The sequence below is a fragment of the Passer domesticus genome, chromosome 3, assembly GCF_036417665.1.
Source record: "Passer domesticus isolate bPasDom1 chromosome 3, bPasDom1.hap1, whole genome shotgun sequence".
Lineage (NCBI taxonomy): Eukaryota > Metazoa > Chordata > Aves > Passeriformes > Passeridae > Passer > Passer domesticus.
In genome coordinates, this window is record NC_087476.1 from 99947263 (window position 1) to 99963430 (window position 16168).

Here is a 16168-nt window from a genome sequence, read left to right on the forward strand (position 1 = left end):
TGTTTGTTTATCAAATGTATCAGCAGTTATATGATAACAATGCACATAAATGATACTGTGAATATATTTTGATAAATCACAGTAATTTTTTCATGTTATACATACACACATATAGATATCTATTAAAAAAATTGAAGCAAGGAACCACAGAAAAGTGAAAAAAGATTTTTACCTTGCAGCTGCTTCTCAACTCGTTTCAGTTCCTGTAAGATTGATGATATTTCCTAGAAAATAAACAACCATGTTTCATTATCATAGAATCGGAAAAAGTCGGAAGAGACCCTTAAGCTTTTAAGTTCAGCTGTTACTGCAGCACTGCCACTACAGCTCTTATACCACTAAACCACCACCCAGTGCCAGATCCAGGTACCTCCTAAACACCTCCAGGGATGGCAACTCCACCACTCCCCTAGGTGACCTGTTCAGGAGACCACTCTAACAGTGAAAATATTTTTCTAATATCTAATCTGAATCTTCCCTATCCCAGCTTAAGGCCATGATGGAAAAATAAAGGAAATTTCCATTAAGGAAAAAGAGATTTAAACTACCTCTCAGGAGTGAACAATCCCTCTCTCAAACCTGTCCAACTGCATTATGCTATTTGGATTGTCCTTCCTGCCATCAAGAACATCTGTGCTGGTGGTGGCCCAGCCATGGGTGGCAGTGCTGGAGAGCCATGTCCCACTCAGAAGGCCAGAGCCCTCTGCACTGACTGCCTGCTACCATCCCCACGGCCTCATTCTGACCCTTGCTCATCTGCCTGTGCCACCTCTGCTCAAGCACAGACACCACAGCTCTGTGGAGAACAGGCAAATTAACAGCAGACCTTGAAAGAGAAGTTACAGGATAAACTCAGTATTAAATGGAACAGAGTCATTTATAATGTTGTAGAGATGTGAGTCAGACAGTGAGATGTCTGCATCAAGGTTCTGTCCCTTGAGACCCTGCACAGCACCCCAGTGCTGGGGCCCCAGCACTCTGCCTTTCAGATTTTGCTCCACTGTGCTGCACTAGCTAACACAGCCACAGCAATGCACTCAGAAACACAGAAATCATTGAATGTACCACATCTAAAGCTGCAGGATCACAGAATAATCTGAGCTGGAAGGGACCCACAAGGATCATTGAGTCCAACTCCTGGCCCTGCACAGGACACCCCAAGAATCACACCAAGTGCCTGAGAGCATTTTCCCAAGGGTCCTTGAACTCTGGCAGGCTGAGTGCTGCGACCACTTCCCTGAGTAATTTCCCTGGTAGAATTAGCATATTTATGTTAGTATAAATATGTAAATCCTACAATTGAAGGATCCTACATGGAAGAATAGAGTTAACCCAGCTGCTGAGAAGAGCTGTCAGTGGTATTCTAAAGCTGAGAATTTTCAAAGGCACTGATTTCAGAAAACCATTAATGCATTTCAGAAAGCTGTTCTGTACTAAGTAGTGTGATTTTCATGGGTGGCAAAGAGATTGATTATCTTTATGCAGTCATTATCTTTAAGCAGATTTCACATCTGAGCTGGACATAAATGTTCCAAGGACAAAACAAACATCACTTACAACTGTCCTTTCTTAACTTTTAGTATTCTGTGGTAAATAAAGGCACTGCATTTGAACAACATATTGCTCTGAAAACTAAGCAGAAACTTAAAAATCAGTGCATATACAAAAAAACACTGAACAACCTATAAACTTTCAATCAGTGTGAGATGCTTTAATAGATAGGAAAAAATTCAGTAAAATGGTGAACTGAGGAATAAATGTACAAGAAACCTTTTTCTTTTTTAAGAGTACCTTAACCTCCCATATTTAGGGCATTTAGAATATAAAACACTAAATTTGGATCTTGTTCTGGAGAGGGATAAGAGAAACTCCTTGTATTATAATATTTATAAAATTAGAAACTTCCAAGAGAAACTTCATTAACTTTTTGAAAAAACCTAACAAACTATCAGCAAATCTATTAAATTATAATACTGATTTACTAATGATTGCTTTTGATAAATACACCATTCTGCAAAAATTACAGGCCAAGTTTTTTATACTTCCAGGAAAAATCAGTCTGGAGGAGTTTACTAACTGATAATGAGCTAGCAGAGAAGTTCTAGCCTGTTCAACGCCAGAAGAAATGTATTCACATTTGAGCAGGTTTCTCTCCCACAAAAAACCCTGCCTCTCTAAACAGATATTTTTAACAGCAGACTCTGCAGATGGATAATGTAGCTGGGCTGTGCCTGCTGTCTCATGCAAGAATGTTTTTCAAACCCTATGCTCTGTGTTTAGAAGCAGAGGAGAAGTGGACTGAGACACAACATGTGGTCTGTTCCCTCACACTGTCACACAGTCTGGTCTTGAAATGGCCTGAATTAGGCCATAAACCAGAGCTGATTTATGCAATTAGGCTATTACATAAAACAGCTGGAGTGCTAGTGGGCAACCTATTGTTACCACTTCCAGGCAAAACCAACAGGATTATTTTTCACTGAAAAATCCTTTTATTGCAATGTGTCTATGGATTATTTTCATCACTTACATTAAAACACAACAATTTCTCTAAATATAAATAATCAGTATTACTAGTGTTAAGTATTACATATTAAGTATTAATGATTAGTAGGTAGAATAGTTTTTAGACTGTAAACCAAGTTTATTCAAAAGCAATCTAACATTCCAGACAATAATTGTTACCTTTTGTTTAACAAACATACTGATGGTCTATATATAGTTTGAATCCCTTTTACTGCATTTTTTATCTGAAAATTTCCCCTGAACAATTACTTGTTTCTTAATGATACAGTAAAAAGTAATTACTAAGACAGTAAATCTTAGTAATTATAAAAAAAAATAGTCATTACTGAAGATTAGGTTTATTCTTGAAATATACTTAGTGTCTAAATAAGGGTTTTTTAAGATGTTTGCCCTTATGTCACTGAAAACACCACATTCCTCTACTGATTACTTAGCCATGAGATGAGCAGCATAACCAGTCCCAGGAAAGGTAACTATTCATACCATGCTTGATGTTTTCACAATAGGAACTTCACTTTCAGCTCGTAACTTGTTTTCAATTTCTTCCCAATTTCTGTCTTTGTCCTTAAATAATATTCTAGAAGAAAGAAATGCAATAGTATGTTTAAACTAGGGAAAGAACCCCACAAAATAATCTGAAAGATGAGAAAACTCGATAGGGAAAACAGGATAAGGAGTGCTACGTGAAAATAAAATATAATAAACTGAAACCTGATGGTATCTAACCACACTGTTTAAATGTTCAGGGAAGCATACAGGTTTCAAGTTTTTCAGCAAAATCATTATTATTGAGATTAAGATGGCAGTTCTGTAGCTAAATACTGCTTATGGTAGATATACAGACACAGCTGGTTCTTTCCTTCAACACTGACACATTTCTAAAAAGCCAACTATTTTACTGTAGTGAGAAAATTCCCCATTAATACTGCATTTTACAATAATAAAAAACACCCAAATATAAGACAAAGAAATTCAACTTTTACATTTGAATTTCATATTAATAAAAAAGAAAACATTTTAGGAAATATTAAAAATGCATTTTATAGAAAAAGTTTTCATTGAAAAGTCTCAATATGTACATTTTATATATATATATGTTCTAGTACTATGAGTATTACTCATATGTTTAAAGAAGTCACTTCTACTTGTAAAAGCCCAAAGCATACTGGCAGATGCTCATTTTTCATGTATTGCTTCCCTGCTCTCCTCTGTCCAATTTGTTTTTTCTTCCTAAAATGCAAAATCTCTAAAACAAACTTGGCAAACCTGCAGGGACCAATTTTAGAGTTCAGCAATATTTTAATCTTAACTTTTAAGGAAGGAAGTTTTACAAGACTTGCACAGAGGTTGTGTAGATTTTTCACAGAATTGCAAATCTGGAAGAGCTTATGTTGGAAGAGCTCCTCTGCTGGATGCTGTTCTGTCCATGTAAACTTTCCTGACACTTCTCTTCACATAAAGTGAAATAAACAGAAGGAATAATGCAAAAAGTATTCATTCCAAATCCTTCTGAATGCTAAAAATGCCATGGGTAACAGTGCTTTTTTAAAAGACAAGTTTCTACTACATTCATTTCCTCTGTGAATATTATATTTATCTTTTTTTACTGCTGGGAATGTTGATGGGAACAGACATTTTTCAGCAATAACAGCAATTTTTAACAACCTACCTGATTTTGCCAGCTGTTTTGTCTATGGATTGTCTTATCTTGCGAGAAAACTGGAAGACTGAGGACAACAGCAAACTGTCCCCCATAACCTGCAATAAGTTTTTAATAAAAAAGGTATTATTAGTTTAATAGTAACAACTCCATATATTTTGGTATCTTTAACTATAAAAAAATCTTACTTTTGTTTTAGATAGTATCGTATACAATGATATTTGAACATTTTGCCAAAAAAATAATACATATTTTTTCAAATATTAATGCCACCTGCTAGAGGTAGGAGAGACAGGATAATATCTAGAATATTAAGTGGGGAGATAATTGTAAAAGCTTAAAATTGACACATTCTTAGAGAGAATCCTGTTGTGTGCTCACTTCATCTCTGCTCCAAGTCCTTCTGCGGGTAATTGTTGGGGGATCGAGGGCCTCTGTCAGCTGAGGTCTGGCATCACTAGGCCGACCATTCCCTTCCGGGGCTTTCGCATGCACTATTGGAGGGATTTTTCTAAAATTGAGACTTTCATCAAATACTCGGTCCACCAACTGCAGGATAAAAGAAAAATGAAGTTCATGAAATCTACTGGATACATCCAATAATCAGATTACTGGGGTTTTTTCTCCTGAAACAGTTTCTAAGATGCTTATCAAATAATAATCATTCTGTTGTCTTCTATAGTATAAAATGATGCATCTCTTATGTAAAAATATCTTGTACAAATGAACAAGATTTGGGGTTTTTTTTCCTAAATACTAGACATACATGGCAAATTTAGATTACCCCACTGAAATTTTGCTTCTGGACAGGTAACATAATTGCTACCTATAAACTGGTACTGAATAATTAATTCCTTTGATTAATGGAACATATCTGTGGAATTGAGAAGAGTACTCTGAGATTTAGGGGTTTTTTTTCCAAATAAGTTATAGTGTTACAGAAAGACCTACACTACCTAAAGGAGATACTGCCACCTGCAGTATGTACACAATGCATCGCATTTTTTGAAGAAGAAAATAATTATTTAATGATTAAAAAAAATTTGAGTGGTCGAATTGGATCTGATAAAAAGAGCATTTTACATCTTTAAAGTTTAGCCACAGTCTAGGAGAATTAAACCCAAAATCTATGTGAGTGCATTTATAATTTTTCTGAGTACCCAGCTCACAGATTTCTTATTGCTGTTTATATCTTTTTTTCCACAGAAAAAGACAATATTAAACTAACCACAGTAAACTCGTGTATTAACCAAAATTTATGCACACAAAAATGAATAAAACATATTTTGAAAGGAATACTATGAAGAAAAAATGCATTAAACATTTACAACACATTATTATGGTGAACTGTAACATGGTAGAAAGTGATGATTTAAATTCAGATTAACATCTTTACCAGCATTAGACCTATGATGGTTACTAGAACACGTTAGTCAATATATTCTTAGAACAGCACACCAGAGGTAGGCAAAGGAAATAGGAATTATTAGAAGCATAAAGCAAACTTATTTCAAGGCAGTTTTTGACAATGTTATTAAGAAAGAAAATCTGAAGTTAACTTATGGGTACCTAAGTATTTCAGTGTTCAGAAGATGGAAGTTTTTTGTTACCTGTGAAAAGAGGGACTTTTTTGTTTTTAATAGCTAAGCAAAGAATTAAATATATACATTTATATATAGTTGTGCATACACACTAGTATCTTTAAATGCACTTAGATACCATCCAATGGTATATCTAAGGCTACAGACAAGAAAAAACAAATACCTATCTTATCCTAAGTTTTGTGGAAAAAAAGAGACAGACAGATAGTATGCATCCTTTTGACAAGCTGTGTTCACAAAATGACTTCTGGGTTGTTGGTTGAAATGTAAAGGAATTTCAAATTAAAAAAAAATGTTGAGATCATGCACAGGGTTTGAGTGGAAATAACTAAAAAGGCTATGCAAAATGCTAAAAGCAAAAGAAATAAAGAAAAGGAAGAACCTTATGCATTTCTCCATGAAGATCTCCTACCTCTTCTCTAGTGTCTATGGCAGAGCCAGGGGTGGTGGCAGCAGTGCTTACTGTGGTACTGGGGGCAGTGCCTGATGAAGTCACTGAATCTATCTCTCCTGCTACATCGTTGATTTCCCGTGCGATGAGAGCCAGATCTTGACTGATCCTAATAATAAAGAGAGTGTTACATTCACTCCTACAAATATCTTTGGGCCAGTAGAGCCCAATCTGCAGCCTTTGAGGTTGAAAGTTCTAGTTCCTGATAACCGCGCTATGAAAACCTGCATGCCTTTTTAAACAGAAAGATTATTTGTAGAACCATAAAAGCAAATTTTGACTGAAGCTTTTAATAGCATGCCTTTCTAGAGGAAGAAGGTGAAAGGTGATCTCAAAAGACAAAATATCCTTGTTTTCTTCCTAGGATTCAGGCAGATGTGTGCAACGTGCAGTATATCCAACACAGAAGATGCATAGGAAATATGCTGAAAATACTGCACAGATGTATAACTGGCAGTATGTCTGACATGGCAGTAAATCTGAAATGTTCAGAAACCATTTAATTTGTACCTTAGTTTGCCTAACTGAAAAAAATGTTTTCACGACTTCTGATTTTCTGGCAGCTCCATACCTTGCTCAGATCAAGCTGCTTATGGGTCTCAAATTCCACATCAATACCCTAAATCCCCAAATGTAATCAAGACAAATTTTTCAGTGGCAAAAATACAACATACCTTTAAAACCCTGGATATGATAGCATTACAAATATACAGCTGAATTCTCAGCCAAAGAGTCCTTTTATTTGCTTCTGATTCACGGCATCAAAAAATCAGCTTTGCTCTGGCTGGCTCTGCTTGTGCCACTCCTCCCCAGGACACCCCAAAAGAAGAAGGGAACAAAACAAAAACCTCCACAAAGCAAAAGCTAAAAGCCATTATTAACTATGGCACCCTCAACCTCCAGCTTGGATCACAGAGAAGAGCAGACTGCCAAGTGATCCCCTTTCACACTTCTGCCTGACAGCACTGAAGGCACAGGAGCTGACAGTGCCACTTCTGTGCCACCGAGGACTCGGTGACACACAGCACCCACCACTCAAGTGGAAGGAGGTGCACAGCCACGTGACAGTGACACACCCTGGGCTCCACAGTGAGAGATTGTTCAAGGTGTTCCTTCTGCTCTTAATTTTCATTATGTCTTCAAGTCAAAAACAATGGATACCACTGGCCTAGAGATAGCTTAAGACTAAGTGAAAGAGAATTCCAACTAGAAAGGCAAACATAACTAAAGAAATTTCCAGCCAAATTCCAACACTGGATTTTGTGGCTGATCATCAGCAATCCACAAGGAAGTACAACTTTGTGCAGCTTACATAACTGGAAGAAGACTGTAGACAAATATGTGGCAATTTACGCATGCCCTTCAATGTCTAATATTCTTAGAAGTAGATACACTAAAACAGCTACTTCCTTTGTGTCATACAATCATCTAACTTTTTCCATAAATAGAGAAGTTGCTACTATTCACATTTGATTTTCTGGGACAAATTCTGGTATTTAATGAGTAGTTGTCAAGAAAATAAAACCAGGATTTCAATTTTCAGAAAATTTTTCAGAAGAAAAATGTACCATAACTAAACCATAACTAAAAGTAGCATCAACTAATGAAGACTTAACTCTTCACAGAAATCAGCAATGCTTCAACATGACACAACCACTTCATTTGTGTTCTTACCAAGAAATCAAAATTGCATAAAGTGTCAGATCTCTATATAAAAATTAATTCAAATGAATCCTAGAAGTATCAGGACAAACAACTCTAACAGTGCAGATGGCAAGCAACAGATAATTACCACAGTCAAATATCAGTCATGTGAACAAAATCTGGAATAATTTTCTATGTGAAAGTAAGCTATAGTCCAGTACCCAATTACATTCCTGTATAGAAACAATATAGAGCAGTAAATGAGAAGCACTGTGAAAAAGAATATTAGAAAGACTATTAGAAATCAGCTGTAAGCTGAGCCTGACTTATGAACTTTTCAAGTAATTCTACATTAACTTTCGGAAGCAGAAATTTTTGCTTAAGTATAAGGAGTATGTTTTGTGCAATCAGGGACAAGAGACTTAGGCTCTAGGTGCACCCTATTTACTCTACTACAACTGCAGGGTGCCTTGCAGATCTCTACTGCTTCCTGCATCAGACCTAGCAAGCATACAAGGCAAATCAGTTCACAGAGGCAAAACTAATAAACCTCAAATTCCCTAAATCCCCCAACCCACTCCAGGAAATACTGCTTTAGATTCACTTGGTGAGCAGATTCAGGCAGCTACACAGGGAACAGACTCAGTTTCCAACACATAGGATAAGGTGAGAATACAGGGCTTGGGATGGAGAGAGCATGACCACTTTTTTCAAAAGCCTGGAACTCTAGTTCTTATTCATCTGCAGTGAAAGAATGCCCAGTGTTAGAAAAAAACACAAGGAAATAGGAATACTTCTATGATATCTGTAATAGTGCTGAACTACTGGACTATTTTTATGCTTAGTCTACTATGTTTCACTTCCTATACTGAGTCAGTGGATTTTGTAACAATACTTTAACATCCTCAGATAAAATATTTGTGAGGTTCCCATTATTAAAAGGGTGTAAATTCCCTCCATATCAATGTGGCTTCAAATCAAATTTAATTATTCCAGGAACTTTCTCTAAACACCTCTTTCAAATTTTCAGTTTTATTAACATCTGTAAATTGTGCAAACTGGGTCAGTCATGGAGTTATTAAAACACAGTATGATGGTAACAGATGCAATGAAATGTTTGCTATACAGTTTCTACACTACTTTCTGCTACACATGTATTTTATGAAAGGCTTATCCTTACAATCAGCTACTCAACAACAGCAAAAATAAATTAACTCATTTTAATGAGAGCATATAGCCATCTTAATTTTTTTAAACTCTAAATAGAGTTGAAGGGATCCTGAACACAGAGGCTGGACTGATGGCTGGGATGGAAAAAAAAAAAAAACAGGGTAGGCAATAATAGAGCCTGTGGTTAGCAAGGAAATAGGAACAGAGACAAAAAGTATCTTATGGAGGATAGAAGTTAAAATTAAAGCCAGGGAGCAAAAATGTGAATCACTACAAAGATATGGAGACACAGAAAGGATGAATTAGTGACCTACAGCAAATGCTCTTAACAGAGGCTAAAACTGGTATTGGAAGCAGTGACAACAGATGACAGTAATCTGGAATTTCTCAGATGCTAAATGCTACTTTTCTTTACTTTAAATAAGGTAATTTAATGCAAGTTGTATAAAATCTCTATATAAACCTAAAAATTTGGCAGTACTGATTTGAGCCTCTCAGCACTTCAACTGAAAATAAAGCTGAAGCACAGCCCTAAAACAAATTTTAAAGCCAATACATCAGTGTAGGAAAGGGTAAGAATCCCAAGGGAGAGGAAAAACCTGCTAGCCTAAACACCAAATGAATTTAGACTGAATCATCAATTATGTCAATCTCTCTTAGATGGACAAAACATACCAAAAAGTTTCACTGAAGTAGAGGTTCAGCAGTACTATTTATCAGGAGAAACTAATATGCTATGGCTATCAATTATTTTTCCCATATACACACAGTCCTTCCTATAACCATCTCTAACTTTAGACTTCTGAAAATGAAGAGATGTTCTAGGAAGAATATTTTCATTTCATTGTTTGTCCAGATACTATGAGATTCCCTTAGGTATCTTCTGTGTGTCTCTTAGGTCTCTACATCTTCCTTTTGCACAGATCACAACAGAAAAACAAATGTTGAAAAATATTACCAAAATCAGGAAACAAAAAATAATTAATCACACTAAGCAAAACACTCCCACAGTAGTAAGAAAATACTCCACACTATTAAAATTAATCTTAAAAGGAAAACTTATTTCTTGTTTAGGCTTCCCAATTAGGTTCTGTGAGAATCTTTGGAACCTGAACACTGACTTCTAAGTATTAAATAACACTTACATGCTTGTGCAAGCTCTCTGAAGATTTCACTGCCTGGGTATTGCATGGTACGGCAATAACTGGTTACCAGAATGCGCAACTAACTTTTTCCCTGGTACACTTGAAGCAGAGTAGTGCCAGCAATAACAGAGGTATTGGTATACTAATCTCATGGACTTGTAACAAAAAAAAAATAAATTCCTTTTTGGTGAATATGCACTACTTAAATCAGAAAGTACCTAACACGAAATAATGTCTTGATAAATCAAAAATAAAAATGAGAACATGGTCTCTCACATTCCAAAGCTTGCTTTTTTCTCTCCCTGTCACCTGTGATTGATCTGAAATTTTATCTCAATATGTAAAGGTAGTAAGAAATCACATACCCTTCAGCCTCAGGATATACACAAAGTACCTCCACAAGTCCGAGTAATGCAACTGAAAGTTCATCTTCTGGGATTTGGCTATCATAAATCAGAAGCTACTATCATTTTCCACTAAAAAGAGATGTGCTGGTGATGTGAGTGTTCTGTCTGCCAGTCCCATAAGAAGAATTTTAAGTAACCCATTCAGTTAGTGAAGGAAAGCAGTAAGGAGTGATAGAGAAAATTCATCAGCTCTCTTTGTCCTCTATGAGCCTCAGTACAAGTGGCTGGGTACAAACTCTGTTATTTTAGGAGCACTCCTTTCAAACCCACCTTGCTATCTCTTCCCGGTGGGCAGTCCAGTCACGAATGTAGTCTTCCTGCTCCTTTATCCTGTGCTTGAAGGTGTTGCTGCTTTGAGCTGCTGTCCCAGCGCTCTGCAGTCGCGCGGTTTTCAGGGCTGGAGAGGTACGCAGACGGGCATGTTTAGGGGAATTACGGTTTGATCCGAATTCATCTTCTGAGGTGGAAGCATAATCTGTAGGAAAGCGCCTCCATCTTGCACTTACTAAATTAGTTTAATTATTAAAAAAGAATTATTATGGCATCTTTAATAAGAAAAAACAGCATTATTTCAGTAACATCACAAAAATACACGGCTATTTATTATCCATCCCCAGGTACCTCAAAAAAGGTTTATTTACTACGTCTTTAAAAGAAAGCTACAGAATTTGTGTTAAATAAAAAATATTGATTAATAAAAACATAAAACTAATGCTCTTTGTAGAGTGATAAGTAAAGTAAGATGTAAAAGCCAGTATATGAGCTCAGACAAACTGTATTACAAAACAAGGGCCCAATTCATTAACATTTAAGTATATAGTCAGATTGCACTTTTTCTGCAGATTTTTTTCCCAAATTCCATTCAAGGTTTATGTGATACACAAAAAAGAAAATGAAGAGATATGAAGGAGGGATGGAGCTGGCACCAAGCCTGGAATGTACACTTACATAAGGAAAGCATAAAATTCCTAGATGATGTGTAGGTCTTTTCCAACCTTAATGATTCTATGAGTTTAGTACAGAAAAAGAATATGTAAAATTAATATTCAGTTATGCAAATCTGCAGCACATCCGTAAGAAAAGCAGCCTCAGAGAAAGAAGTATATATATTCTGACATGCAGCACATAAAGCATTTTACAGCCATGTTGCTGAGGACAGCCTGGAGTACAGGAGAACTGGAACTAAGTAGGAGGCTCTTATCCCCTTATGAATTACTGAAGTCTAGAAAAGGGATTTCAGATGTGCTGTCCTCAGACATTTCCAGCAGGAAGAGATACCACCTTTAAAGAAATTCCCATCACCACAACCTGCTAAATTGTTGCAGGGGATTTAATACCTCAAATTCACTGACATTCATGAGGCTCTGTAACTACTGCAGAAAATGAAATAAGTGTGTGACCACCTATTGGTCATTGAAAAACAACAGAACCAAATGATGTAAATTGTTTTTTAGTATTAAAAAATGCAAGAATTAATAATAGTTTCTCCTGATACGTTAAAAAACAAACATTACAAATGAAGTATACACCAATATGAATTTAAGTAAAAAATAATGGAAGAAATTTTTGTGTTATGCAAAGATTATGGTATGTAGACTATGACATTGGTGTATAAGCTTACATCCCTTCCCTCACACCAATAATGAATTTTCAATTGCTGAAAACAAATGTATGCTTGTGCAATTTTTTTCAGGTTTAAATGCGGGTTTCAAATTGTGTCCAGTTCTACCATTTTAAAAAATTTTCTAACTTTATTGTAGAAAGTAACAATGTCTCCGCAATCACTTTCTGATCTCTTTTTGGAGGTTTCAAAGTTGTTTGATCTTAGGGAAGTAAAACATGAGCAGAAAAAGTACATTTGTCCACCAACAGCATGCAAGCAATGTGTGACCAAAGTCCAAAGAGATTTATGAGTTGGGCCCACATTTTTTCATCCATTTTTCTTTAAATTATTAGTCCCAGTTCAAATTATAGTCTTCAAAATAATTATAAAATTAATCTTAAAATCTCTCAAGTGAGATAGTTCAGCAACTCAGCACTGTACAATGAGCATATGCAATAATATATTTAAAAACTAAAAACTGAATGAGAAGTGAAATATCAGAAACAGATTTGATTTCTAGTACTCTACCACTGTAAGTTTCAACATCAGGGTCTGGGTCTGGGAGAAGCTTGGATTTCTCTGTGTACAAAATAGTGTTTTATCATGTTAATTCGATTTAAAACATTCAGATTATAAGCATTTGCTTAAATAAAATATGAGATTAGTCTTAGGTCCTCTTTTCCACCCACACGTTTTTAGGAAAAGATTATATTTCAATCAAAAATACTGAATTTTGTAAAGGCTTAAACATTTCAGAGATACTAACTGAAATGACATCAATAACAAACATATGCAACATTACATAGTATCATAAAATCCCTGTTTTTAAGATCATTAAATTTTAAGGCCTCGAAATGTTGGGGTGTTACATATTATCAATGTGTTTCTCTTTAATATGAGGACAAAATTACTGTAGGCCTAGTGGTAAAAACCTCAAAGTTATGAAATTCATTACAAGCATATCCAAGCATGTTTCCCAGTGAGGTAGCTATACATTGCATATATATGGTTTTAATACTATCTGTATATTATGCAGGCCCAAAATGTCATTGGAGTTTATGTACATTTCTGAAAGTTGTTGTACAGTTGCCTATCTCAGACACCAAAGACTGTGAATATCAGTACCACTAACCTGAAAATCCTAAAAAACCCTGGCTAAAATAATCAGCATTCAAACCTAATTTAGTAACTACTCTGTGAGAAGTACAATTTCCTGACAACCATTAACCAGCAAGTTTGGTGATTTGGACAACATACTCTCACTTCAAAGATCTGAGACTAAATTTTATTGAATATATTCCTTATGCTAATTAGAATATATTCTACTCTTCTTGAGGCATTGACTTCTCAAGGTGCATCTATTTCCAAGCTCCTACTACTAAAATTAACTTAGTAAGGGCTGTTTTTTCTCCATTATCAATTTCTTTTCCCCCACAGTTACCTCAGCAGCTTTGATCAACCTCTCTGCCAGCTATCTGCAATGACAGCGAGGTCAGCCAGGCAGCAGAGCTGCCAAACACAGCTTGCTGCTCAGGGTCTCTCTGCTCTGACTCAATGCCTAAAGTTACAGTTGCAGCTTTGCACGAGATCTGATCCTGCCGTTTGTATTCCTGATATGCAGCTCCTTCTGTAACATCATCTTCAATTTCCCTCTCTTGCTGTGAAAATAGGTCTTTGGTCTCCTCTGTTTTTATTGATCACACTCTACTGTTTGATGATGCAGTGTCTTCATCAGACCTTTCACTGTTTGTCCTAGAAAGTGACTAATTTTGCTTCATGTGTCTTCACAATGTTCTCAGTTATCAAGCTTCCTACCACAGAAAAACTCTGGTAATGACTTCAATGCTAACAGTTCTCACTCTAATGTTCCATTTATCTGTTTGCCCTTTCACTTAAAAGTAACCAATACTTCACTGCATCAAGGATTAGAAATGATTCTTGAAACTACAGACTTGCTGCTAGCTCTGACAATTTTAACCCTATCATGTTGCAATTCATCCACATGAAGTACAAGACAATAAAAAATACCAAGAAACTACATCTTATTCTTACTCTCTTTTTACAGGTATATGTGCCTGAACATTGATTTGGAAAGTGCGGAAATAACTTTCTCTTTGTGAGCTGGATTTAAGAGGCTGCCAATGTTTACTGATGTTCATTGTGGTAGTATTAACTGACCTCTGATGAGATAACCCATGGAACACATTTAACATTTTGAGAGCAGCTAGTCCTCTGGTAAAGGAAACAAAACCCCAAACCCAATACTGGTAAAAATCATTCATTTTCCAGTCTTTCTACATCCAGGGAGAAAAGAAAATCCATTCTTGTTACCCCCTGATTAAATGTGCCTGAAGTAAAACATATTCAAACAGTTGAGGTGCTTTAGTCAAGCACTTCATTAGTACTTTCCACAAGTGCTAAAATTAATTGTTGACTTTTCTAGAAACAAAATTAAATTGAGGAATTAAAAGTGGTCTATATGTAGCTGGAGATGCATTAAGACATATACTCCTAAACACACTAGAAAATTACACCACTTTCAAAACAATTCAGATTTTCCTGAAGTATAATCTAAATAAATCAGTAAAAAAATTATACAATAATGTTACTGATACAGACCAAATTCCGAACTCTAAATCCTAAACAGCAGTAATAATATATTTTACTTATATAGCAACAAAACTTAATTAGTTTATTTAGCGATGATTTTGTTTTGAAAGTATCTGACTGCTTCATTAATTTCTTTCAGATTCTGGCCTTTACATTGATAGGTTTCTCCATTGATATATATTAACTGATACAGTTTTATAAGAAAGAAGCTATTACTACTGTATATTTTTCTAACAATGGTCTTTTAAAATGACCTAGATTATTATGTTGGTGTATCCATGAGAAGATGGCATCTTTTCTCTCTTGAAAACAGTGTTTTATACAAGCTACAGTAAACTTTGACTGTGGGACATGGGGAAATGAACATTTTATCAAAGACAACAACGTGATAGACTAATAGAGTGAGAAGAGAAAGATACACTCGCTTCCCTTAACAACAGCAGCAAACCACTTCAATGCAGCAACCTGGGAAAAGTTTAGGAAGCCTGCAATACTTCACATGGACACAAAACCCAAAATTAATTCAGAGTTTTGTGAAAAACAAAAGCAGGTAAGTGACAAAAAATATCTGGCCTTTACTTTTTAAAAAATCAGCATTATCATAATGTGAACTAGTATTCACTGGTTCATAAAGGGTCTTAACTGACACTTCCCTACCCTAGAGTTGCCATCTTTCAGGCTACATCATCAATTCAAAATTTTGATTAAAATTGAAAACATGCCGCTTTCCCAATTATATCTTACAAGAAAGACTGAATTTTTATTTGAAGCGTCACCTCTTTTGGGTACCTTTGTAGCCACCTGCCATAGAATCACAGAGTCGACTCTACAGTTCAGCAATGTATCTCAGCAGAAATTTCTATTAACTCAATAAATGACACAGGAAAACTAACTACCTGGGGAATATACAATGCTATGAATTCTGACATGGTCCACTTATGATATATAAGCAACAGAAGGACAGCAGGAATGTGGGAAATTAACTATCACAGTGGCTTGTATCAAGACCGAATGGGATGTAGCAAAATTTCAGTGCACTACAACGCTGGAAGCTACTCTATTAATTTCATTCCGAGACTGTGGATTGACTGCAAATATGGTAAAGCTGGTAGCATGACAATTCTAAAAGGAAGCTGACATTTATTTTAAATACTCATTTCACAAGAAAATTCACTTTTTAAAAATTAACAGATTTTATTTTTATATATTTAATATTGCTGTTGAAAAAACCTATCAGCTTTCACACTGCTTGCATTAAGAAAGCTATGTTAACTTCTAACAGAATAGTAGGTTAAAATTCATAGACTGTGCAGATTTTTCCTTCCAAATGTAAGACAAGGTAGAGTAACCA

The 16168-nt window shown here is 35.6% G+C and overlaps 1 protein-coding gene across 12 annotated transcripts in view; it reads right to left on the reverse strand.

Moving 5' to 3' along the window:
- Positions 1-16168, reverse strand: part of CEP170 (centrosomal protein 170) — a 92494-nt gene that overhangs the window by 3081 nt on the left and 73245 nt on the right. For 3 of the 12 annotated variants that reach the window (XM_064414662.1, XM_064414654.1, XM_064414655.1), the window contains 7 exons: positions 12736-12786; positions 10875-11109; positions 6170-6347; positions 4568-4735; positions 4196-4284; positions 3010-3103; positions 173-224 (listed from right to left, as the gene is read on the reverse strand). In XM_064414662.1, the coding sequence (XP_064270732.1) occupies positions 173-224; positions 3010-3103; positions 4196-4284; positions 4568-4735; positions 6170-6347; positions 10875-11109; positions 12736-12786 (867 nt within the window). The remainder of the gene's footprint in view (positions 1-172; positions 225-3009; positions 3104-4195; positions 4285-4567; positions 4736-6169; positions 6348-10874; positions 11110-12735; positions 12787-16168) is intronic. The other 9 variants (XM_064414661.1, XM_064414660.1, XM_064414656.1 and 6 more) reach the window with 9 other exon arrangements.